Genomic DNA, 27178 nt, shown 5'->3' with positions numbered 1-27178 from the left:
GAAATGTTCCCTTGGTATCTCTAATTTTCTTGAAGAGATTTCTAGTCTTTCCCATTGTCTTATTTTCCTCTATTTCTTTGCATTGTCCACTAAGGAAGGCTTTCTTATCTTCCCTTGATATTCTTTGGAAGTCTGTAACCAGGAACAAAACAGGCAGAAATATCTATTCCCATGTCCAGGAGGGAAGTACAATTTCATAAGTAAGCAGATTGATTTCAGTTAACAGTGGAAGACTTTACACAGATAAAGTAGGAAATGAGCGATAGAGTGATGGGTCAGGAAAAGGCCTCTCCAAGAGGTTGATGTGAGGGAAGAGGCAATGTGCAGTGTGGGTGGAAGTGTTGTAGGGCTGGGGACAGTCAGGGCAAGGCCCAGGACAAGAACACTGAAGGCAGGGCCAGAGAGACCGAAACAGAGTAAAGAGAGCGAAAGACGGCAGCGCTCTAGAGACTTTGGCTTTATTCTGAGGATGATGGGGAGTCATTTGAGGATTTTGAGCAGAGGAAGACCATGATCTGACTTCCATGTTAGCAAGACCACTCTGGCTCTAGGTGAGCGATCTTGTGGCGGGGGCAGCGGTGGTTGGAGCAGAGGTGGTGAGAAGTGTTCCAAAGTGAGAGATGCCTCGAAGGTGGAGCTGATAGAATTTGGGGATGGATACAGTGAAGAGACCATAAGGAGGGGGGGGGGTGTCAAAGGTGACTTCTAACTAGAAAGGTGGAGTTGTCTGTAATTAAGGCGGAGAAGCCTGTAGAGAGGTGGGGGTTTGTTTTGTTTTTAGTGCAGATTGAGTGGAATGGTAACGCGTCCTGTTTGATGGTTGGAGGGACAAGGGTAGAGGTGCACTGGCTTTTGCCATTCCTGTGTCCTTACGACAGCATCCTTAGATATTGCAGACCTCTCAGACTTACAGAGACATCTGCCCAGAGCACTGTAGTTGTAGTCACTAAGTCATGTTCGAGTCTTTGCAATGCCACGGACTGCAGCATACCAGGCTTCCCTGTTTTTCACGATCTCCTGCAGTTTGCTCACACTCACGTCCATTGAGTCAGTGTTGCCACCTAACCGTCTCATCCTCTGCTGCTCGCTTTGTTGCCTCCAGTCTTTCCCAGCAGCAGCGTCTTTTTCAGTGAGTCAGCTTTTCACATCAGATAGCCAAAGTATTGGAGCTTCCGCTTTAGCCTCAGTCCTTCAGTGAATATTCAGGGTTGATTTCCATTGTATATATGTACTGCAACTACTTAATCTGTTCATCTGTCACTGGCCATCTAGGTTGCTTCCATGTCCTCTTGCTACCTCTTGTTAATCTCTTCGGCTTCTGTTAGGTCCTTACTGTACCTGTCCTTGATCATGCTCATCCTTGCACGTAATGTTCCCTTGATATCTCCAGTTTTCTTGAAGAGATCGCTGGTCTTTCCCATTGTGTTGCATTGCCCAGAGCACTAAGATTCGGCACTTCCCTTGGAGGATCATGGGGTCAGGCTTGCACTGTTGCCAGACAGAGGCCTTGACAAATGGCCTTAGGAAATCATAAAAGGGACTCCAGTTGGGCCAGAGCTTCCTGCTGGCACAGATCCTCAGGGATGGGTCTTCCTTCCCGGGGTCACTTCCTTTTCTCTTTTCTTTCATCACCTCGCTACTGCCATTACTGCTGAGTCCAACCGGGACTGTTGCCCTTTCTCTCCAGAGTGTCTCTCTTCCTCCCTTGCTTACTGAGCAGCACAGCCCCCTTAAGATGCAAGGACAGCCTTCCCTCGGTATCTGTGGGGGACTGCTCCCGGGACCTCCATGGATATTAAAATCCATGGATGCCTGAGTTTCATGTATAAAATGGTGTGCTATGTGTTACAGGTGGTTCTTTCTTTAATCTCCCATGCCCCTTCTGTTTCGTCATCTGTTTTGATCTGATATGTGAGAACTTTATCATCACTGGGTTGCACAAATGGGTATTTACATCATAAAATAATCAGATTTTATCTTATTTTACAAAAATACACTTACGAGGGAAAAGGAGTCTGGTGTTTCTGGGCCTTTTGGCATCGAGCTGGGCAGGGATGCTAGTGGTGAGGAGGGAAGCTGAGTGGGGGAGCATCGTCCTTCTCTCTTCTGTCCCCCCCTCTTATGCTCCCCACTGTTTGCCTGCCTCCCATGTCACTCCTCTGTGCCAGGTGCCAGCAGGGTGGACCTGGGGCTCCTCAGCAGACAGGAAGTCTTCGGAATTCTCAGGTAGGCAGTGGGAGAGTCCCGGAAGCTGTGGGTCTGGAGAAGAGCAGGACCAGATCTGGGTTGTAGAAGGAGAACCCTGGCATCGACAGATCAGATACTGGAGGAGAAGCAGAGACAAGCTGGTTAGAAGCTGATTAAAGTATGTTATGGAGGTGAGAGCCTCCCAGAAAGGCTTGTGGGGAAGAAAGCAGGAAAGCAGAGCAGAGGAGGATGTGGTGATGGAAAGAGGAGGAATGCCCATAGGGTGACGTGAAGCCGAGTGGTGAGAGGCGCTGGAGTACTGCTGAGGGCAGGAGACAGGAGAAGGTCACTGGAAGTTATGTCGAGTCTGAGGGCCTCGTAAGATCCCATGTGAGTGAAAACAGTGTTCTGAGATTGCCACCCTGAGCCATGCTGAAGGCAGCTGGAAGCACAGGGTGAGCTCAGGGAAGATTCAAGGGCTAGAGAAAGACTTGAGAGCTCTGGGTTTAGATTGTGGTGATTGAGGGGATGAAAACGGGACAGGAGCTGGAGGACGGCACTCAGGAGACCGTCACTCTGTCTCTCTTAGATGTGCTTCCTTGGGAAACGTTTCTGCCAGGGGTACGTTTTGTGCTGGAAGCATGATGAAAGATAGTTTTGCTTGAACAGAGATGAAATTATTTGTCACTGAGCTTGGCAACAGCTTGGCTGTTGCTCATTGCACAGCCCCCATCAGTCACATGCACTAGAGCTTCCCTTGGAGTTTTGAGTTCCTTTCGGCAGTTTGTTGAAAACGCGTTCACAACAGAATCTGTGTCAATGCGGAATATGTCATGCACATGAACTCATCCTTCAGGTGTCTGCTGAGGGCTGAGCAAGAGGTGGCACCACCAGCTGCTCTTCACTGCAGACACCGATGGGGCCTTGAAGTCCTTGGTGGTGCTCTTGTGTGTAACATTCTCAGCTCCTAATTTCCTCTCAGATCTGTTCTGCCACCCCAGCATAATCTTATAAAGCTGCTTTGGTGGCTTAGGCTATAAAGGGTTCCAGTCTCTTCTCAGTGTAACTTCGTGTGTATGGAAACCTTGTAAGCAGATCGTTTTAATAATAAAGCTTATTGTTTGAAACGTTCATTATCAAGGTCATGTTTCAGAGACTTTGCTGCACCAAGAATTAAGTTTTTGGGCAACAGGCCTTCTCTGCTCCATACCTGTGACATGCCATTCTTGTAAAGGTGGTAGTTTGTAATTCATTCCTCTGACCTGAAGGGTGGGACTTTTTCCTTTGAAAGGGCTTATAACTTTTACAGAAACTAGAAGCCAGTGCCAGCACTGATCCGACTGCTTTTCCTTTCTCCAAGAGCCTCTTCCTAGTTCTCTTAGGAGCCAGGAGAAGCCCTTCTGCCCCGCAAGGCTTGCGCTCATGCTGGCCCACTGCAGTTTCTGAGATTGAAATCCATCAGTGGACTGCAGTGCCATGCTACTCTGCAGAGCAATTACCACCAACCCCCTCCCAGTCCACAGAAGGTGCCGAAAGGAATTGCTTGTGGAAATAGATCTGGGAGACAATTACATACATTCAGTTGGCGTTAGTCAGTGTTTTTCCCTTTGACCAGGTCAGGAGAAAGAAATGCAATTTTTATAAGGTTTGTTTGAAGTAGATTTTATGTGTTAGCAATGTACATTTGTGTGGTGAAAAATATTTCATGAATTACATTAGAAAGGTGATTTTTATAAACAAACTGATATCACACTGTGTAAATGTTGTTTGTCTCCTTAATTATTTAACATATGCATAATTTTCTTCTCAATTGGGCTGTGGTCTCATAGAAAAGAACAAAGTGCTCTTGCTATTGGGATCCATATAATTCCTGTCACAGGACAAGGCTTATAACAGACTATTTCCTAATAAATTTGTTTGTTGGCTAGAACTCAGATATAGTAGAAAATTCATGTTTCATGTTTTCAGAATCTGGATTTGATTTAGACTGACCAGGAATTTCAACACTTACCCACATTCTATTCGCCCTCTGCTTATTCTCTGTTCATACCCATGTTAGTGAATTTAGTATGTCAGGATTATTCTTCGATTCATTTGGAGAGCAGTAACAGTCCTCAAGGTTTAACTGATGTGTGGGAGAGAGGTTCTTGCTGATTGATTTTGAAGGAATCGTTGGGCTGCCACAAGTTGCGTTCCTACGGTATTATTGTCACCATGTTGCTCACGTAGGTTACTTTCACTAACGTATGAAGCAATAATGCTATTCTTTACCCTGTATTCCCCCTAACTCAGTGAATAAATTTGAGCAGCCAAAGCTAAAGTGTAATTTATTCTTTGTTTTTCAAAGATCTCATCAGAAAATTGAAGACTCAGAAGAGAGCAGTGATGAAATTCTTGCCCGTCTAACGTCTGCGGTAAGGCCATGCGATTTCCCTGCCCAGGAGTGCAGAAATAATGAGGGGTCTTGGAAGGGAGGCACTGTGGATAGTGATGTAGAGAGACGCTTGCCCTGTGGCTGCTCATCACTGTGGGAGGCCCAAGTCAGGGCGAAAGGAGACAGTGGCATTAACTTGCTCCGCTCTCAAGCAGCCCCTCTGCTAGATTACAGATACCGTTGATGGGAAGTTCCTGGAACCTTAAAGAAGGACTTTAAAAAAAAAAATACTGTATAACTTAACCTAGGGGAAGCTGTGACCTACTGCACTATGGAGAAAGGACTGTATGTTTCATTAGGAAAAAAAAGATCACCTCAGCCAACAGAAGATCAGTTCTTCAGTTTTTAATGTACTGGATTACAGCATTTTTATTATGTCTTTTAAAGCCATTAATTAGAGTTAGTAATTAACCTGCTGGTTGAGGGAAAGCTTATCCCCTTCTTCCCAAAAGAAACTGGTCATGATCGCTAATCATTAAACTCTGGTTGTTGACAGGCTCTAGCAATCTATCTCACAAAATCTGCCTTCCCAAAGCTTCTTGAGTGCTTCTTTAGCTGTATTGAAAAAATGGTGCTTGCTGGAAATCATGCTGGATTGGGTTATGTATGTGAAATGAAACTGATCTTGTATAGTTTCACACCCCAAGTTTTGGCATTTGGGCACAGCTTGAAAGTTAAAAGTTGTCTTTCCTACTTTTCTAGAATGTAGCTTAGAATGTAATTTAGAATGTAGCTTAGAAAAGTAATTTTTGGCTAAATGAGTAGTATAAAACTTCACATGCAATGGAATCTTGACAGCGTGTTAATAATATATATTTAACATGACCTTTGCAATTTAAAGGGCTTCCCTAGTGGCTCAGATAGTAAAGAATCTGCCAGTAATGAGGAGACCAGGGTTTGATCCCGGGGTCAGGAAGATCCCCAGGAGAAGGGAATGGCAACGCACTCCAGTATTCTTGCCTGAGAAATCCCATGGACAGAGAAGCCTGGCGGGCTACAGGCCATGAGGTTGCAAAGAATGGGACACAACTGAGTGGCTAACACTTCATTTCATTTGCAGTTTAAAACATTGACCAAAGAGGAGTACCTGTGGGTTGCAAAGTCATTAATAGCCATCTGTTTAAAAAAACCCACTCACTATGTACCAAATACTGTGTTAAACATTGTGTGTTTGTATATGTGTACATATTACACTTCACTACAGCCTTGTGAAATAGGTGGCGTTATCTCTGTTTTATAGACATGAAAGCTGCTAGAGGTTAAGTAACTTGCCCAAGGTCACCCATCTAAAAACGATCAGAGCCAGGATCTAAACTCAGAATTTTCTGCTTCTTAGTCATGTTCTCCTAATCACTGGGCCTCATTTTAAAAATAATGTAATATAGTAGGTAAGTTTCAGAAGATGTTCTTACAGCCATACCAGGAAGACAGGCACATTAAAAAGCTAGCTTATAAAACAACTGACAGCTGAGCACCAGCAATCATAGTGTATGATGGTAAATGCAAGAACAGTGACAGAGAGCTTGGTTGAAGAGACTGGACTTGGATCAGCATTGAAAGTGGTCAGGCTGTGAGCAGGTGCAGGATGTGTACTCTAGCTGTGGGATTTACTAAAGAAAAGTAAAATACTTTTTAAACAACAGATTAACATGATGTAGACATTTAAGACTGGAGAAGGCAATGGCACCCCACTCCAGTACTCTTGCCTGGAAAATCCCATGGGCAGAGGAGCCTGGTAGGCTGCAGTCCATGGGATCGCTGAGGGTCGGACACTACTGAGCGACTTCACTTTCGCTTTTCACTTTCATGCATTGGAAAAGGAAATGGCAACCCACTCCAGCGTTCTTGCCTTGAGAATCCCAGGGACGGGAGAGTCTGGTGGGCTGCCATCTGGGGTTGCACAGAGTCAGACACGACTGAAGTGACTTAGTAGTACTTAGTAGTAGACATTTAAGAAAGAAGATGAGTTGGATGAAAATGTAGTTTGAGAGGCTGATGAAAACCTAGTTTCTGGTGGTTTTTTGGGAAACCACAAGAAAAAGGAGCATAAAGAATTGTCTAAAAATCAGTAGGACTAGGTAAATGTAGCGGAGGAGTCAAGTAACCAAAGCTATGAACTTAATGGAAAAGTGATGAAACTCTTAGGAAGTCGAGTGAAATATATGGAAGGAGAGATGACATAATTTTGGACACGCTGAGTTTGAGGGCATGAGGGTGTAAAAATATTTGGGAAGCACCTGGAGACGCGAATCTGGAACTCAGAAAGGTCAGGACTGGAGTTATGGAACCAGTCCAGGTTGTTGATTGAAGAGCAGAGTGGAAGATGCAGTCTTGGGCAGGATAAGATAAGAGGGAGGGAGGGAGATGAGGCTTAAAACTCAACATTTTAAAAACTAAAATCATGGCATTTAGTCCCATCACTTCATGGCAAATAGATGGGGAAAAAATGGAAACAGTGACAGATTTTATTTTCTTGTGCTCCAAAAGCACTGCGGACAGTGACTGCAGCCATGAAATTAAAAGACACTTGCTCCTTGGAAGAAAAGCTATGAAAAACCTAGATAGCGTATGAAAAAGTAGAGACATCACTTTCTAATGAAGGACCATCTAGTCAAAGCTATTGTTTTTCCAGTGCTCATGTACAGATGTGAGAGTTGGCCCGTAAAGAACGCTAAGCACCGAAGAATTGATCCTTTCAAACTGTGGTGCTGGACGAGACTCCTGAGAGTCCCTTGGACAGCAAGGAGATCAAACCAGTCCATCCTAAAGAAAAGCAATCCTGAATATTCATTGGAAGGACTGATGCTGAAGCTGAAGCTCCAGTACTTTGGCCAACTGTTGCAAAGAGCTGACTCACTGGAAAAGACCCTGATGCTGGGAAAGATTGAGGGCAGGAGGAGAAGGGGATGGTTGAATGGCATCACCAACTCAGTGAACATGAGTTTGAGCAAACTCTGGGAGATAGTGAAGGACAGGGAACCCTGGTGTGCTGCAGTTCATGGGGTCACAGAGACACAACTTAGCAACTTTACAGTAACAACGAAGGGAGATAAGGAGACTGTGATAAGGAGTGGATATACTTATTGGAAGTAGAAGTTTATACCATGAAAGGAAGATTCAAGAGACCCTCTAGAAAGGAGGGGTGGACCGCAGAGTGGTGGTTGTATATTTGGTTGAGGTAATCTTATTGGAAAAAATCTCCAGGCTACAAGACTGAATAAATTGAGGTAAGGTGCTAGAGTAGAAATGAGAATAAAGGGCATAGTGAAAGGTTGCTGCTGGACCACGAAAGATGTCAGGATTCTTGGCTTCCGGAGGAGAAGAATTCAATCCAGGGCCAGAGATGAGGCTTGATCACTCAGAGCTCTTGTGTAATAGTTTTATTAAAGTATAAAAGAGATAGAGAAAGCTTCTGACATAGACATCAGAAGGGGGCAGAAAGAGTGCCCCCTCGCTAGTGTTAGCAATGGGGTTCAGTTCAGTTCAGTCGCTCAGTCGTGTCCGACTCTTTGCGAATCCATGAATTGCAGCACGCCAGGCCTCCCTGTCCACCAACTCCCAGAGTTCACTCAGACACGTGTCCATCGAGTCAGTGATACCATCCAGCCATCTCATCCTCTGTTGTCCCCTTCTTCTCCTGCCCCCGATCCCTCCCAGCATCAGAGTCTTTTCCAATGAGTCAACTCTTTGCATGAGGTGGCCAAAGTACTGGAGTTTCAGCTTTAGCATCATTACTCTTAAATTACTTATTACAGTGAATCAAAAGAATGTCTGGAGGTTGTAAAGACCTTACTAGACCCCTTCCCATAATTCACATTTTAAGATAACAGGATTAGCCAGAAGGTTTTTTACAGAAACTGTCCTCAAGCAGGATACATTGTTGTTATATAACCCTAAGGAATGTAGAGGGAAAAAAGTTTGTCCTTTCCTCCTCCTTGAGAATTCCAGACCCCTCTCTCCTTGGGGACCCCTGGACTTCTTATCAACCTGCCTAGGAATTGACTGTCAATAGGAAAAAAATTCATGTCTTCAGTTGATAGCTGACCAGCCTGGAATAATGAAACTATCTTTGAACTGAGAATGTAGACCTTAATTCTTAATTCTTTCAAACAGTATGACCTTGGCCAAACTGAGTGGTGGACTACAGTATCTAAGTTCTAAAATTCCTTGTTTCCTTGTATAAGCATTTATGAAGGGACTGTTTTGCTTCCCCACTTCACAGTGTAGTTATTCCTATTGGCAGTGGTCTGAAAGCTTTGTTACCCAGCTGTTAACACCGCATAGCATGGGAGATGTTTGCATACATCACTCAAGTGGCAGTTGGCATCTAGCATGACCCTGAAATGCATTAAGGGAAGGCAGAAGTGACATCTGTAAAGTGGAGTTGTTTAAGTGCTCTTCAGAGCTTTTGTGTAATTAGGGGTCACTGGAAGGGGGAGAACAGTTTCCCGCAATAGAGTTGACTGTGCTGTGTATTCATCTCTTTTTCCTCAAACTTGGGCGTTTTATAAATATAAGTATTCTTTTTTAAAAAAAGTCCTCCTTGTTAAATAGTTTATCTCTTAGTCTCAGCTTAGGTTCATCAGGAAAAATGTCCTTTCATCTAAAAAATAATATGTAAAATTCTACCCTGGAAGAAAACACAAGTGAGTTTTCATATTAAAGTAACAGGAGAAGGTAGTGTACATAGAAATAAAAATGCCTTAATAATTCGGTCAGATTTACAGCTGCTAGATTTACACAAACATAAACAGTAAAAATGTTTCATCTACGTTTCTAGTGAGTTTCAAGAAAGAGCCACCTTCCTAAGTGCCTGACATCCAAACACCTAAAGAAGAAAACCTTGTAAGAAGGTTTCAGCTTAAGGAAAAAGGGCATGACTTCTCCCATTCTGTGAACTCCACTGTCACACACTGGGCATTAATATCTGAAAGTACTTTGGCTTTCCCTGTGTACATAGGGTTTCTGCGTTAACACTTAGCCACCTTTCTAATATCTTCTGACTGAGCTTTAAACCTTCTCTTCATTTCCTCTGAGTCTCTGTTAGTCAGATACAGCTGGCAGACTAGAAGGAGCCCATGGATGACACAGTCTGCCACTTCCTACCCTGGAAGTTTTAAGCATTATTTTATCTTTAAACATGAATTCTCCCAGGGTACATGACAAAAAGAGTGTTCAGAATCGATGATACAGCTTTTATATATTTGTTTTACAATCCAGAATAAACTAGACATAGAAAAGAGTTTTTAGTCAGTAAAATGCTGGTTTCAAAGTCATAGTTCTTAGGATGTAAATTTAGGAAATAAGCTAAACTTTGAGGCATTTTCAAGAACTGAGAAGTAACTTGGGCATTATCCAAAGACAGAAAGTGGCAACGTGGACATGATTAAAGAGGAGATAAAAACTGATTCTGGACTTCAGATCATGCTGCCTTAAAATCAACATCCTAAACAAACCATGTTGGGTTATTTCTGTTACTTCAGGCTAAATTTTCTTGATGTAAGTTGTAGAAATAAGAAAACAAACATCCTAGTAAAGTCTGGTGATTTTCATTTACATGGTCCAGTTGTTGAACTGCTGAGGTGATGTGAGCAAGGCTAAGTTGTGAATCTAACGTGTTAGATGCATGTTTGATGACATGGTTATATGTGTGGAATTTACGAAAGGGTTGTGGGGGGAGCTGTGATGTGGTCATCTGTGCTGCTTGTCCAGTGAAGTCAGCGATCACTCAGACGGTAAAAGAGAACTGGGCCGAGTGTCCGCACTGACCTGGTGATAGTAATGGTGAAGAGTTTGTGGCTGTCTTGAGAGATGAATTCAAATGAAAAATATAGTGTACAGAATTTAGGAAGAGCAGTCAGAATTGGATGAGAACAGAATCTAATACCCGGGGACCATTTAAATAGGCACTTGTACACCCTCATCAGTTCAGTCGCTCAGTTGTGTCCGACTCTTTGTGACCCCATGGACTGCAGCATGCCAGGCTTCCCTGTCCATCACCAACTCCTGGACCTTGCTCAAACTCATGCCCATTGAGTTGGTGATGCCATCCAACCATCTCATCCTCTGTCGTGCCTTTCTCCTCCCTGATACATTCCCAGCGTCAGGGTCTTTTCCAATGAGTCAGTTCTTCACATCAGGTGGCCAAAATATTGGAGTTTCAGCATCAGTCCTTCCACTGAATATTCAGGACTGATTTCCTTTAGGATGGACTGGTTGGATCTTTCAGTCCAAGGGACTCTCAAGAGTCTTCTCCAACACCGCAGATCAAAAGTGTTAATACTTCGGTGCTCAGATTTCTTTATAGTCCAAGTCTTGCATCCATACATGACTCCTGGAAAAACCATAGCTTTGACTAGACAGACCTTTGTTGGCAAAGTAATGTCTGCTTTTTAATATGCTAAGTTAGTCATAACTTTTCTTCCAAGGACCAAGCGTCTTTTAATTACATGGCTGCAGTCACAATCTGCAGTGGTTTTGAAGCCCCCCAAAAATAAAGTCTGTCAATGTTTCCATTATTTCCCTATCTATTTGTCATGAAGAGATGGGACTGGATGCCATAATCGTCTTTTTTTGAATGTTGAGTTTTAAGCCAGCTTTTTCACTCTCCTCTTTCACTTCCATCAAGAGGCTCTTTAGTTCCTCTTCACTTTCTGCCATAAGGGTGGTATCATCTGCGTGTCTGAGGTTATTGATATTTCTCCCAGCAATCTTGATTGAAGCTTGTGCTTCATCCAGCTTGGCATTTTACATGATGTACTCTGCATATAAGTTAAATAAGCAGGGTGACAATATACAGCCTTGATGTATTCCTGTCCCATTTTGGAACCAGTCTATTGTTTCATGTCCTGTTCTAACTGTTGCTTCTTGCCCTGCATACAGATCTCTCAGAGGCAGGTAAGGTGGTCTGGTATTCCCATCTCTTGAATTTTCCACAGTTTGTTGTGGTCCGCACAGTCAAAGGCTTTAATGTAATTGATAAAACAAAAGTAAATGTTTTTGTGAAATTCTGTTGCTTTTTCTGTGATATTGGCAATTTGATCTCTGGTTGCTCTGCCTTTTCTAAATCCAGCTTGAACATCTGAAGTTCATGGTTCATGTACTGTTGAAGCCTGGCTTGGACAATTTTGAGCATTAATTTGCTAGTGTGTGAGATGAGTGCAGTTGTGCCGCAGTGTGAGCATTCGTTGGCATTGCCTTTCTTTGTGATTGGAATGAAAACTGACTTTTTCCAATCCTGTGGCCACTGCTGAGTTTTCCAAACTTGCTGGCATATTGAGTGCCTCACTTTCACAGCATCATCTTTTAGTATTTGAAAAAGCTCAACTGGAATTCCATCACCTCCACTAGCTTTGTTCATAGTGATGCTTCCTAAGGCCCACTTGACTTTGTATTCCAGGATGTCTGGTTCTAGGCGAGTGATCACACAGTTGTGGTTATCTGGGTCATGAAGATCTTTTTTTGTACAGTTCTTCTGTGTATTCTTGCTACCTCCTCTTAATATCTTCTGCTTCTGTTAGGTCCATACCATTTCTGTTTTTTATTGTGCCCATCTTGGCATGAAATGTTCCCTTGGTATCTCTAATTTTCTTGAAGAGATCTCTAGTCTTCCCCATTCTATTGTTTTCCTCTATTTCTTTACATTGATCACTGAGGAAGGCTTTCTTATATTTCCTTGCTGTTCTTTGGAACTCTGCATTCAAATGGGTATATCTTTCCTTTTCTCCTTTGCCTTTAACTTCTCTCCTTTTCACAGCTATTTGTAAGGCCTCCTTAGACAACCATTTTGCCTTTTATTTTCTTGGGGGTAGTCCTGATCCCTGCCTCCTGTACAATGTCACAAGCCTCCGGCCATAGTTCTTCAGGTACTCTATCAGATCTAATCCCTTGAATCTATTTGTTACTTCTACTGTATGATCCTAAAAGATTTAGTTTAGGTCATACCTGAATGGTCTAGTGGTTTTCCCTACCTTTCTTCAATTTAAGTATGAATTTGGCAATAAGGAGTTCATGATCTGAGCCACAGTCAGCTCCATGTCTTGTTTTTGATGACTGTTTAGAGCTTCTCCATCTTTGGGTGCCAAGAATAAAATCAGTCAGAATTCTGTATTGACTGTCTGGTGATGTCCATGTGTGGAGTCTTCTCTTGTGTTGTTGGAAGAGGGTGTTTGCTATGACCAGTACATTCTCTTGGCAAAAGTCTGTTAGCCTTTGCCTTGCTTCATTTTGTACTCCAAGGCCAAATTTGCCTGTTACTCCAGGTATCTCTTAACTTCCTCCTTTTGCATTCCACTCCCCTACAATGAAAAGGACATCTTTTTTGGGTGTTAGTTCTAGAAAGTCTTTTAGGTCTTCATAGAACCGCTTGACTTCAGCTTCTTCAGCTTTACTGGTTGGGGCATAGACTTGGATTACGGTGATACTGAATGGTTTGCCTTGGAAATGAACAGAGAGATCATTCTGTCGTTTTTGAGATTGCACCGAAGTACTGCATTTCAGACCCTTTTGTTGACTATGATGGCTCCTCCATTTCTTCTAAGGGATTCCTGCCCGCAGTAGTAGATATAATGGTCACCTGAATTAAATTTGCTCATTCCAATCCATTTTAGTTCACTGATTCCTAAAATGTCAGTGTTCACTCTTGCCATCTCCTTTTGACCACTTCTAATTTACCTTGATTCATGGACCTAACATTCCAGGTTCCTATGCAATATTGCCATTTACAGCATTGGACCTTGCTTCTATCACCAGTCACATCCACAGCCGGGCATTGTTTTCATTTTGGCTCCATCCCTTCATTCTTTCTGGAGTTATTTCTCTAGTGATCTCCAGTAGCATATTGGGCACCTACCGACCTGGGGAGTTCATCATTCAGCATCCTGTCTTTTTGCCTTTTCGTACTGTTCATGGGGTTCTCAAGGCAAGAATACTGAAGTGGTTTGTCATTGCCTTCGCCAGTGGACCATATTTTGTCAGAACTCTCCACCATGACCTGTCTGTCTTGGGTGGTCCTATGGGGCTTAATGGTGACCTCCTCCAGGAGGGCTTATAGCAGAGGTTTTGTGACTCAGGTAGCTGCACCCAGAGCCCCTGCCCCTGTGGCAGGCCACAGCTGACCCATACCTCTGCAGGAGACTCAAACACAGGTCTGGCTCGGTCTCTGTGGGGTCTCTGGGTCCTGGTGCGCTCAAGGTTTTGTTTGAGCTCTCCAAGTGTCTCTGGTGGGTATGGGGTTTGGTTCTAAATGTGATCTCACCCCTCTTACTGTCTTGTTGGGGCTTCTCCTTTTCCCCTGGATGTGGAATATCTTTTTTGTGGGATCCAACATTCCCCTGTCAATGGTTGTTCAGCAAAGAGTTGTAATTTTGGAGTTCTCACAGAGAAGACGAGTGCACGGCCTTCTCCTCCACCATCTTGCCCGTGGTATTCCTGGCACCCTCATATTCTTTCTCAAAGCTGATGTTGGTGATAATTTTTATCAGTGTAGATTTCTCTCTTGGTATGTCTCTGCTCTATCCTGTTGCTCATTTTCTTCAGCTCATCCAATTTTAGTTTAGAACCCCTCTCCGTTTGATGTCCTTAGTGGTATTTTCCAAATTCCTTCTTGTAGGGTACATTATCACTCCTCTGAGAACTAACTACCTTTGACCTTAAAAAAAAAAAATCTAACCCAAATTACAAATGAAGGTTACTGCTGTAAGTCCTAGATGATCTTGAAGCAGATGAAACCCCAAGCAGTCAACAGGACACATAAATTTTGGTGCAAGTATTAGAGAAGAAGAGATTTGAGATGGAATTTCTTTTTGCAACTCTCTAGGAAAAAAAGACAAAAAAGAAAAGAAGACGTGGTTATAACTGCAGCACGTTGTCAACTTCACAGCAGTCTTTCCCTGCTTAATGTCCAGAAGTTGTGACATTAACTCCATCAGTTTTTCCGTCAGCCATGAACTTGTTCTCTCATGCTTCCTAGCATTCTTTCTAGTAAAAGTCATCTCACATTTTCCCTCTCTGGAATCCTGCTTTACAGGTAAAAAGGACCTGATTTTCCGCTCATTAACTGGGACCTGCACTTAACCCGGGCCTGTGACTCTTCTCCCATGTCATCTTTTCCTTAGATAGAATCTCTTGGGAAATGCTTTTCAGGGAGGCACCAGGAACAGTCTTAATGAACAACCAATTGTCCTGTATCACCAAAAGCACGACACTAGGAAACTCGAAGACCCCAGCTCGTCAAGGCGGTGCGTCAGCGGTCTCGCTCCTCTCCCTCATTTAGAACGCCTCTCCTTTGCCATGGGTAGTCTTTCTCCTGAACCTTCCCTTGTTTTCTTTAAGGTTTCTCTTTCACAAGAGTGTGCTATATCCTTTCTGGGTCTGGAAGCATATAAAGTGGCTAGGATTCCTTTAGTTCATCCTTCTGGATGAATCTATGAGTTGGATTTGATACGGTGGAGAAATTCCTGTTTGGGCAGTCGTGTCCGAGAGAGGGCTTCCCTAGTGGCTCAGATGGTAAAGAATTTGCCTGTAGTATGGGAGACCCAGGTTCGATCCCTTGGTCAGAAAGACCCCGTGGAGAAAGGAATGGCTGCCCAGTCTGCTATTCCTGGGGCTTCCCTAAAGAGAATGGTGACAGCTTTTTTGATTGGAATTGTTCACATTGGTACCAGTTCAGGAAGAAGAAATAGCATGGGATTTGAGTTTTGCCGAATGTTTAAAAAGTTAGAACTTGGGAGACTTATTTAAGAGATGATACGTAGAGTTAGTAAGGTCTAGAAATAATCTTAGGTTAGGGGAAGAGGGGAGAATCTGTCACACTGAGTACGCAATGCACACCATCCAGTGATGAATTTTGCTGCATTTAGAAATACGGCTTTTTTAATGCTAAAGTACTGATCTCCACTCACTGTTTTTCTGGGCTAGCTGCCTCTTCCTTTCCGGGGAACAGAGAAATGGAGTGGAGTTAATCTCCATTTTCTGAGTCTGTCACAGACCTGAGTGAGCATGTTTGTTCAGAGAATAAAAATAAGTGACTCCCCCAGGGAATGACTTACCTTGTGTCTGGGTACTGCAAGATCTTGAACACCTTGCCACCTTGTATTTCTCATCTGCAGGGAACGTACAATTCCCACTTGAAACTGTAGCCTGGTTCCAGCCCTTCCAGGGGCTTCAGAGCTGCTACGTGATTTGGGGAAGGTCAGGTGGATTGAGATTTGAGCGGAAGTGTCAAATGAGGCCCAGGAAGACAGATCTGGTTTCAGGAAGCATCAAGAAAGCCCCGGAGCACTTGTAGCACAGTCTTGGTGTAGTTTTCCTTGTTCTTGATATTTCTAAGGAGTTGTGGGGTTGATTAGTACCTTTCCTCGTTGTGCTTTAGAGCTACCCTGATCAGCTGTCACAGTGTTCAAGGCACCTTTGGCTGTGGGTTTTTAAGTCTCTAGGACCATGTGGAGAGCTGGTTACAGCTCCTTTAGTTTCTCTCAGGTAGGATCTCATGGTAACACATCACAAAGCCCACGATTATCAATGTTAACACGTAACTCAGTGGTATTTTTCTCTCCTTTGTAAATCAAACAGGCTTAATATAGTCTACATCTACCACTCATCAAGTTGATTCTCTTCATCTTGGGAATACCTCCCTAAATAGCAAAAGATACAGATGTACACACACATGACTTTTTAAAACTAAATACGAACTTATTGTCTCTACTTTCAAAGAAACCAGGACTTGCCTGGTAACTGAGACAGTAAAGCGTCTGCCTACAGTGCTGGAGACCCGGGTTCAGTCCCTGAGTTTGGAAGGTTGTCTGGAGAAGTAAATGACAACCCACTCCTGGAAAATCCCATGGACAGAGGAGTGTGGTAGGCTATAGTCCGTGGGGTCGCAAAGAGTTGGACATGACTGAGCGACTTCACTTTTCAAAGAAACCGTCTGTACATGCTCGGATCTTGTGGTAACCTAATTTAACTCTAGCCTTGTGATGTATGATTTGGTTTTTGGTGAATAGCATAGTACATGGTGTTTTGCCTACTGAGATGAGCACATTGTGGAGACATTAACTTAAAAGCATCATTTCAGAAAGATGTCTGTGTGCAGAACCCATTCAAGAATAAAATGTGACTTGAAGAATCCCTTGTCAATAAGGGAAGAAGTGTGTGTGTGTATACAATATATTATGATCTTTGGGTATCAGTTCCCAAGAAGAAGATAATTTTTCTCTGTAATATATATGCAAAACAGACCTTTTTAATTGACAGGGTATACAGATAGACTATAGTTCAAAAGCATCAATTCTTCGGTGCTCAGCTTTCTTTACAATCCCAACTCTAACATCCATACATGACTATGGGAAAAACCATAGCCTTGACTAGACAGACCTTTGTGGACAAAGTAATGTCTCTGCTTTTTAATATGCTGTCTAGGTTGGTCATAACTTTCCTTCCAAGGAGTAAATGTCTTTTTATTTCATGGCTGCAGTCACCACCTGCAGTGATTTTGGAGCCCAAGAAAATAAAGTCTGCCACTGTTTCCACTGTTTCCCCATCTACTTCCCATGAAGTGATGGGACCAGATGCCATGATCTTCATTTTCTAAATGTTGAGCTTTAAGCCAACTTTTTCACTCTCCTCTTTCACTTCCATCAAGAGGCTCTTTAGTTCCTCTTCACTTTCTGCCATAAGGGTGGTGTCATCTGCATATCTGAGGTTATTGATGTTTTTCCTGGCAATCTTGATTCCAGCTTGTGCTTCATCTAGCCCAGCGTTTCTCATGATGTACTCTGCATATAAGTTAAATAAGCAGGGTGACAATATACAGCCTTGACGTTCTCCTTTTGAAACCAGTCTGTTGTTCCATGTCCAGTTCTAACTGTTGGTTCCAGACCTGCATACAGATTTCTCAAGAGGCAGGTCAGATGGTCTGGTATTCCCATCTCTTTCAGAATTTTCCATAGTTTTGTGTGATCTACACAGTCAAAGGCTTTGGCATAGTCAATAAAGCAGAAATAGATGCTTTTCTGGAACTCTCCTGCTTTTTTGATGATCCAGTGCACACTGGCAATTTGATCTCTGGTTCCTCTGCCTTTTCTAAAACCAGCTTGAACATCTGGAATTTCTTGGTTCACGTATTGTTGAAAACTGGCTTGGAGAATTTTTAGTGCCAAAGAATTGATGCTTTTGAACTGTGGTGTTGCAGAAGACTCTTGAGAGTCCCTTGGACTGCACAGAGATCCAACCGGTCCATCCTAAAGGAAATCAGTCCTGAATATTCATTGAAGAGACTGATGCTGAAGCTGAAGCTCCAATACATTGGCCACCTGATGTGAAGAACTGACTCATTTGAAAAGATCCTGATGCTGGGAAAGATTGAAGGCAGGAGGAGAAGGGGACAACAGAGGATGAGATGGTTGGATGGCATCACTGACTCAATGGACATGAGTTTGGGTAAACTCCGGGAGTTGGTGATGGACAGGGAGGCCTGGTGTGCTGCAGTCCGTGGGGTCGCAAAGAGTTGGAGACGACTAAGCAACTGAACCGAACAGATAGACCATTTATTTAGCCATCAGTTTGTACATTAATGGTCACAGGTTTGTGGAGTGTTACTGTGAAATCCTATCTAAGGCAAGTGGAAGGAGCTTTCAAAGGATGATCCATGAACATTTCATGTTGGGTTGCTTCTTTTGTGCATTTGTTTAAAATAGAACTTCTTATAGCTGCTTAGATGAAATTTAATTTTACATAGTTAAATGGTCAGTCAATGGTACAGTTTTAGTATTATGTCCATTTGTGAAGCAGGACCAGGAGGCATGTAAAAAAGAGAAAACTACTTGAGTTTGTGGTGGTGATGGAATAAGGTAAATTTTAAATTAATTTGTTATTTTATGCTGTTGTATTAATATAAATCAGAATATGAGGAAATTTTATGTGCATACTAGGTGGTTAGAATTAGGGTGAATTCTGTGTCAAAATGATGATAATTGTTACTATGGATTATGCTTTGCAAATTTTAAAAATTTATCTGATACTTGGGTTATTTAACTTGAATATAAAGACAATAATTAAAAAAAAAATTTTCCAGAATAAAAAAGTTGCCCATAGTGAAACTGCTTAGAAATGACTTACTGACACTTTAGTGTTTATTACTTTCTAGTTTATATTTCTTGTCTGTGTATATTTTATAAAATATGTCAAAAAAAATGACTCTTATTTTGAGGCCCATACTTTTCCCTTAATGTATTTTCAGCACCAGCAGTACCTCCTGTGACATCGGTTGTGGTTCATAGCACCCTATACCATGGATTTATCATCCTCTGACCATTATGGTTGTTTTCCATTTTTTGTATTAGAAACAGCACAGATGAACTTCTCTATGGGGAAATTATTGAAGAAACTTGTTTGCAGATATAAATGTCTTAACCAGTTGCTGAGTTATGAAGACCAAATGAGATCTGGGTAAAAGGCTGAGACTGGGTGATTTTTGTTGAGTTCTTACCTTGTGCAAGCATCCTGCTTCTGTTTCTTATGCAGCATCACATTTCAGCCTTGCACACCACAGGGGGTTGTTATTTGCATTGCAGAGGTGAAGCATTTGAGACAGGAAATATTGAGTAATTAAAAATAGCAATTTTTACTATTGTACAGTAATTGCTGTAGTAATGAAAAATAGCAATTTAGGGTTCAAAAAGCAATTCTCTACATTATCTTCACTTAGGATACTTCATAGTTACTGAATAGGTCTCAATAGGTGGGGTTTGATTATAGAGTCTTCTTATTTGAAGAATTGTATAAAATGAAACCTATGCAATTTTATTAAACAGCATTTTAACTTTAGCCTGTTAGGGATCATGAGATACTGTAAACATGACTGCATGGTTTAGCAATTCAGATATTTATTCAGACTGGCTCTCAAGTCATGGGATTCCATTGTGTGAACTCAGAGGTATGTTCTGGTACAGATGTTACAGCAGGTAAATCATGACCCAGGACTAGACTTATTAGCATGTTACTATAAAATCCTAAAATGGGGTTCAAGGCTAGTTTTCCAAGCGGGCTCTGAGGATCTGAGTTGCTGTACCTTAGTAGGTAGAATGACCCCAAAGATGAATGCACTATTTGGCACCTGTAAATACTCACTATGTGGTAAAAGGTACTCTGCTGATGTAATTAGTGTACAGATCTGGATCGTCTGCAAGTACCCAGTCTAATCCTGTGAACCTTGCTCGGTGAGCATCAAAGAGAAATGGCAGAAGAGAGAATAAGGAAAGATTCCGAGCGTGAGGATTCAGTGTGTTGCTGCTGGCTCTGAGAAGTAGGTCTTCCTCTGCCAGGACCAGAGAGAGGCTTCGAGGAGCTCAGGGCAGGTTCCAGGTGACACAAGCAAGGGAATGGGTCCCCTAGTCACATAGACGCAGGAACCAGACTCTGCCAACAACCTGGATGCACTTGGAAGCATCTTCTCTCCCAGGGTCTCCACAGGGAACACAGCTCCGCCTGTACCTTCATTTTTGGCCTCATAAGTCTCTAAGCAGAGGATCCAGCTGAACCATGCTTCCTCTGCACTCCTAACCTATGGCAGTGTGAGATGATCAATGGGTGTTCTCTTAAGCTTCTCAGTGGGTCGTGATTTGCTAGGGCAAATACAAAAGCAATACACACTCCTTGTTGAATACAGCTGCAATCCCTTGATTCATTCAACAGCAGTTGTCTCTTGGATGCCAAAAGCTGCCAGGCCACAGCTCGTTGGTTGATCCCCCTGAAGTTTCAAAGTGAATTTCTAAATCTGAGGTCTGTCTTACATGCATTTGTAAAAGCTTCAGAATTCTGTAGAAATCTAAAAGCGTATTTAAAAAAATATATAAACTCTAGAAATACCTGACCTGTAGGCACTGTTATAACTTTTCAGTGAAGCCTGTCAGTCACTTTTATGCTACTGGCAATATGGGGGCTGTGTAGGAGGCATATGATAAGCAGAAGCAATACTGATTGTCAAGGAGTTTTAATAATTTAGATGGGAAGAAGGGCTTAAACAAATGAATAGTAAAGCAACTAGGGACTGAAATGTCCTTCTATTATAATTTGTTGTTAAGCTCAGCTGTATTACTTATAGTAATGCGATGATGATGATGGTAATGGTAGCTAACATGCAAAGTAGCACTCACTATTGCAGTCGCCATTCCTGGATGCTTTATAGGTGTTAACTCACTTCATGCCCATAGCAGTCCCGTGCTGTGGGGTGGAGGGCTGTGACTCTGCCCCAACAACCAGATTCCCAGGTCTCCCTCAAGGTTGGCATAAACTAGACGGAGATTTCCTGTTCCCGTTACAGGCTTTTGGATCTTGTGTTCTGTATCTTGTTCTTCTAGGATGTCCTCCCACATTCGCAGTTTTTGTAGATAGACTTCCTGGTTGGAAGGGGTCTTAGATGATCTGGATTCATGCCAGTGCAGGACGTGTAACGGCCCTTGTTGTTCAGTTGCTCAGTCGTGTCTGACTCTTTGTGACCCCATGAACTGCAGCACACTAGCCTTCCTTGTCCTTAACTAAGTCTCTGAGTTTGCTCAAACTTGTGTCCATTGAGTCAGTGATGCCATTCAACCATCTCATCCTCTGTTGACCCCTTCTCATCTTTTCTTCAATCCTTCAACTTCTATAGGACCTATCCCTTCTGATGGGAGATCCTTACTGTAGATCCTGGGAATGTCTAGAGCTATAGGTTATACTCCTGCTGCAGTTTAGAAACTTACTTCCAAAAAGCACACTAATTAAGAAAGGGCATGTAAGAAATGACACGTAATATGAAATAAAAGGCATGCTAAAGACATAAGTTTGCAAAGTATGTCTTTAAAGATACTTTGTTAAATAAACCATATCATATAAATCTATTGAAGAATCATTACATGTGATACAGATTGAAAATACTCTGGTCTTACCAGAAAATGGAAAAAAGTAACTTGAGATATAAAAATTAAAAAAAAATGTATTGATGTAAGAATAATCAATGTTTTATTTCATTGTCATAGCAAAACCCAGGGTGTCCAATGTGTACGTGTTTCCTTATAACATTTCATATGTATAAAATGTTCGTTAAGAAATTCACGTGGATGAGCAGTTAGAGCTTTAGGGAAATGACTAGATCAAGAATTGTGAGAGCAGCTTTGAAGACTGAAGGAGCAGATTCCCCTGCTCTTTTGAAAAGATGTCAGTGTCATTTGCTTGCTCTTTTCAGATTACATTTGGCCGGTACATCTGTAGCATCTCCTGTTCTTTGTGCCATGAAACTGAAGAGATTTCCACAGTAAGGAATGGCCTCCAACTGTTCTTTTTCATCTGTTTGTTGAGATTTGCACCCCCTCCCTACCCCGTCTCTGTTAGCTAGATGAAATGGCAATAATATCCCCAACTGTTCTACTGCAGACTGACAGGTGACTCCCAGGAGGTTTACGCTTGTTCTCTTTTGATGATAGTGGATAATTTGGGTAGGAGGCATTCATAAAACAAATCTTGAGAATAAATCCTTGGTCTGGGTACTTCTGAAATTTCCCTTCCCATATAAAGCACCTTCTACTGAACTTCACATCGTAGACCATTTCCACTGTGGGTAGCTCTGAGTATTTGAAAGTTTGTAGAGCTAAAACATGCCTTTTTGCCACAAGAGAAGCCACTGCAATGAAAAGCCCACACATCACAACAAAGAGTAGCCCCTGCTTGCCACAACTAGAGAAAACCCAAGCACACCAATGAAGAACTCCCTCACCCAACAAAAGGAGATATGGAAATAGGTGATACTGAAGACCAGATGAAAAGAATATTAAATATGAAATATTGGACATTGAACTCTGTCATGGTGTCATGGGAAGTCTTTGAAGAGTTTTTTAGCAAGAGATGTAATATAAGATATATATTTTCTATTGAGTATGATGTGGTTTGAAGAGAGGTAAATGAGAGGCAGCAGTCTGAGTTGGGAGGAGATGGTGGGCTGCATTAAAACAAGAACACCTCACTTCTTGGCTTGAGACCCTGGGTACATGGTGGTACCATTCACTGCCTGGGTATATGGGCCATGCTGCAGATTAGAGAGAGGAGGGAAGTGGTAAGAAAGTGACTTCACATTTGGAAGTGTTGAGTTTGAGTTACTCGTGGGGCATTTAGGTCCTGGAGTTAGATGAGGATGAGACTTTTGGACCCTGGAAATGCAGATAGATTGAAATCCTGTGAGTAAGTGAGGTTGCCTAGGGAGAACGAATAGAAAGAGAAGGTTGAGAGGGCTAAGAACAAACCACTGAGAGGGTCATCAAAACTTAAAGATAAGGGAAAGCGAATCCTTGAGGGAAGAGAAGTGGCAGCCAGAGAGAAAAGAGAAAAGCCTGGAGGGTATGGTGTCATGGAATCCTAGAGGCTAAGAGCAAGAGGACGGGTAACGTGCCAGACCCTGCAGTTGAGGACAAGATAAATGAAGGCTGCTACGTCACATCGACTGTGAGGAGTGACCACCTCGGGGTTGTCCTGTGAATCCTGTCACCTCCTCATAACCTAAACAGATGGTACTTCAAACTGAGTACAGTCCAGGTGTTGCTCTCTCTGGAGTCCATCATTTCTTGGTGACCTGAATGTCATCCTCGTACTATTCCAAAACCATTGTTATGCAATTCTAAATAATCTCATTTCCATTGTTAACTTACACCATGTTTATGATCAACTAAAAATTATCACGTCTTTTTAATGTGGACCTCGTGCATAGGAGATACATGTGCAAGCAGCAGGCCTAAATAACGGACTTAAGCGAACTCACATATAGGGACTTCCCCGGTGGGGCAGTGGCTAGAGACTCCGTGCTTCCCGTGCAGGGGCCTGCGTTCAGTCCCTGGGCAGGGAACGAGGTGCCAATTGCCGCGTGTGAACCTGAAAGCTCACATGTTGAAACTAAGACCTGGCACAGCCAAGTGAATAAATGTTTTAAAGAAAGAAAAGAGAAAAAGAACTTACATGGAGGACTTTATTCCACTAGTCAGTTTCAGGTCACTTATGTGTGTATTAGTCTTTGGCCAGTGATTATCTAAGTTAAAATAGACAGACATATCTGTATTTAGTCCACAAAGTCTTTATGAGATTTTTTTTTTAAATATCCCTAATATCCTTGAGATAAGAATAAGCATATTTTATCGTCATAGCATGCTTATCAAACACATCTTTGATACGGTGAGAGCAGTTATTAGGAAAACAACTATTTATTAAATAAACTATTAGGTGGAGAGCAGTACTGTCTAGACAGATAAATAACTTTCTTAATTTTCTAATTATGGGTTGACATTAGCAGGTAATCACAGGATTACTCATGTGTCAGTCCTGTGGCAATATTAACTATTTAGAACAGAACAGTGAATTTGGAAATAGGAAAATGGGCCACTGAGGAACAAAGAAAATTGTCACTGACTATGTGGCTATTTCTTCATGGGACAGAAGTCTAGCCACCATCACTACTCAGTTTATATCTTATCCAAAAATATGATGATGGCTTTAATAAGCATATTTATTTATTTATCTAGAATTTTTAACCCTGTTTTGGAAGCAAGTATATTTGGGAATAAAACAGGAAAGTGTATTGAATTATGTTTCTTCTTACATTCAATTTAGGAAATTGAGAAAATGTGTTCTGTGTTTTAGAAACATTTTGGTTATATTATCAACATTTAAAGATTTGTAAGATTAATATATTTACTAAAAAGCTTTAGGAAATTTGTGAATTCATGACTTTCTGTAAAATTAGTTTGTAAGGATGGCCCTTTGGTGGCATCTGTCGCTGTTGGTCTGTCCCCCACAGTGACCTTCGCTGGCTTTCTCCAGCTTCTTGCTTGGTTTTCAGGGGCCTCTTCCTCCAGGAAGGCCACCAGGTCTTCTCGGTTGACCTCTCCATGGCCACGATCTCTGGCACTCGGGGCTTGTATTTGACACTTTCTGTTGCCTCTTGAATCTTGTGCTGATGCAAGACTCATTCAGTCTGAAAGCCTTATAAAGCCAGAGAAAAATAGACAAAATGCTGGAACTGAGACTAACCCTGATTCTTGTTGAATTTCAGGGCTATTTTGTGAGTAGCCCTGCTGGTTTTTAAACATAGAAAGCCAAAATACTTCAACATTTAAAAACATTTTAAAATTGCTGATGGGTACCCAGAGGAGAAAGGAAGTTTTGACATGTGTTTTATCAGTCCCTTCAGTTCAGTTCATTTCAGTCGCTCAGTCGTGTCTGACTCTTTGTGACCCCATGAATCGCAGCACGCCAGGCCTCCCTGTCCATCACCATCTCCCGGAGTTCACTCAGACTCACGTCCATCGAGTCCGTGATGCCATCCAGCCATCTCATCCTCGGTCGTCCCCTTCTCCTCCTGCCCCCAATCCCTCCCAGCATCAGAGTCTTTTCCAGTGAGTCAGCTCTTCACATGAGGTGGCCAAAGTACTGGAGTTTCAGCTTTAGCATCATTCCTTCCAAAGAAATCCCAGGGCTGATCTCCTTCAGAATGGACTGATTGGATCTCCTTGCAGTCCAAGGGACTCTCAAGAGTCTTCTCCAACACCACAGTTCAAAAGCATCAATTCTTCAGTGCTCAGCCTTCTTCACAGTCCAACTCTCACATCCATACATGACCACAGGAAAAACCATAGCCTTGACTAGATGGACCTTAGTCGGCAAAGTAATGTCTCTGGTTTTGAATATGCTATCTAGGTTGGTCATAACTTTCCTTCCAAGGAGTAAGCGTCTTTCAATTTCATGGCTGAAGTCACCACCTGCAGTGATTTTGGAGCTCCGCAAAATAAAGTCAGACACTGTTTCCACTGTTTCCCCATCTATTTCCCATGAAGTGATGGGACCAGATGCCATGATCTTCGTTTTCTGAGTGTTGAGCTTGAAGCCAACTTTTTCACTCTCCTCTTTCACTTTCATCAAGAGGCTTTTGAGTTCCTCTTCACTTTCTGCCATAAGGGTGGTGTCATCTGCATATCTGAGGTTATTGATATTTCTCCAGGCAATCTTGATTCCAGCTTGTGTTTCTTCCAGTCCAGCGTTTCTCATGATGTACTCTGCATATAAGTTAAATAAGCAGGGTGACAATATACAGCCTTGACGTACTGCTTTTCCTATTTGAACCATCCATTATTCACAAATCTCAAATATAATTTAGCCCTAAAAACAAAAGGTTTTCATAATTTGCATGTTTGTGTGCTTAGTTGCTAAGTGATGTCCAACTGTTTTGTGACCCCATGGTCTGCAGCCTGCTAGGCTCCTCTGTCCATGGAATCTCCCAGACAGGAAAACTGAAAGGGGTTGCCATTTCCTCCTCTGGGAGATCTTCTCGATGTAGGGATTGAACTCGCATCTCTGGAGTCTCCTGCAGGTGGATTCTTTACCATTCTGCCACCTGGTGCCAAAATCTAACGTAAACTGAATATATTTAGTAGAAAATCCTGAGACTCCTCCTAGTCTGTCTTTATCCCATTTGGTATGAATAATCATACATTTCATTACAGGAATATTAGTGTGTCTGATTTCTTATTGTAAGACTTCCCTGAGGGTGTGACATAGGTAGGGAACACTTCTGAACTACATAGAATGTTCAGTCACCCATTCGATGAACATGAGTTTGAGCAAGCTCCGGGAGATGATGAAGGAAAGGGGAGCCTGGCGTCCTGCAGTCCTTGGGGTCGCAAAGAGTCGGACATGACTGAGAAACTGAACAGCACAGGCTTGTGATAGACCACCGTAAGAATGTACTTCCTGTCAGATCTACAGCAGTGCATTTCTTCTAATTTTCTAGGCAGTGGTTTAGCGGCCTCATAATAAATAAAAACAGTGGTGAATATCAGAGCATGGCTCTTGGCCACTTTTAAATATACATTTATATGTATATGTTTTTTGATACTGATCTAAGAAGAGGGTTCCATTTGTGTCGTGATGAGAGAGGCTTACATTAAGGAGATCAAGTAGAAAAATAATTGTCTATAAAAGACTTTTCAGTGTAACAGACTCTTCCCCCAAGTTAATGGTTTAAAACAGCACATATTTACTGTACCTTCTTTTTTTTTTAAGTGAAACAGGTTAAGTGTTTATTAGGAAAAAGGGTATGGGTGGATAGACACACACAGGCGAACTCAGAGAGAGTTGCCACATATTTACTATCTTCATCAGTCCCTGAATATTAGGAATTCAGGAGCATCTTAACTGGTTGGTTTTTGCTCAGGGTTCCCAGAAAGTTGTTATCAAAATGTGGGCCAGGATTTCAGACATCTGGAAACTTGAGCGTTGCTGGGGTGTCACGTTTCTTTTTCAGTGCCGACAAGTCCCTTATTAGTGCTTACAAAGAGAAGTCTAGCCTCTGTGTCTGCAGTTCAGAATAAACCTAACAAGGATTTGCTAAAGGCGGCTTGGAGTCCTAATTTGTTCTGAAGATTTCTGCTGCAAGTCCCTTCTTCGGGGGAGTGCCTTCTTTTTGGATTTTCCTTGTCCTCCCTCAGGCAGCCTTTTTTTTTTCCCCCTCCCCTGGGTTCTGTTTCTGTTCCCTTAAAGTTGCCTCTT

The 27178-nt window shown here is 42.3% G+C and overlaps 1 protein-coding gene across 1 annotated transcript in view; it reads left to right on the top strand.

Moving 5' to 3' along the window:
• Positions 1–27178, top strand: part of RAPGEF5 (Rap guanine nucleotide exchange factor 5) — a 231026-nt gene that overhangs the window by 62430 nt on the left and 141418 nt on the right. Inside the window, exon 6 of the mRNA XM_052638738.1 lies at positions 4535–4601. Within this exon, the coding sequence (XP_052494698.1) occupies positions 4535–4601 (67 nt within the window). The remainder of the gene's footprint in view (positions 1–4534; positions 4602–27178) is intronic.

This window comes from Budorcas taxicolor, chromosome 4 (genome assembly GCF_023091745.1).
Source record: "Budorcas taxicolor isolate Tak-1 chromosome 4, Takin1.1, whole genome shotgun sequence".
NCBI classification, from domain to species: Eukaryota; Metazoa; Chordata; class Mammalia; order Artiodactyla; family Bovidae; genus Budorcas; species Budorcas taxicolor.
Note: the sequence above shows the minus strand (reverse complement) of the source record. Positions and strands in the feature narration are given on the sequence as shown.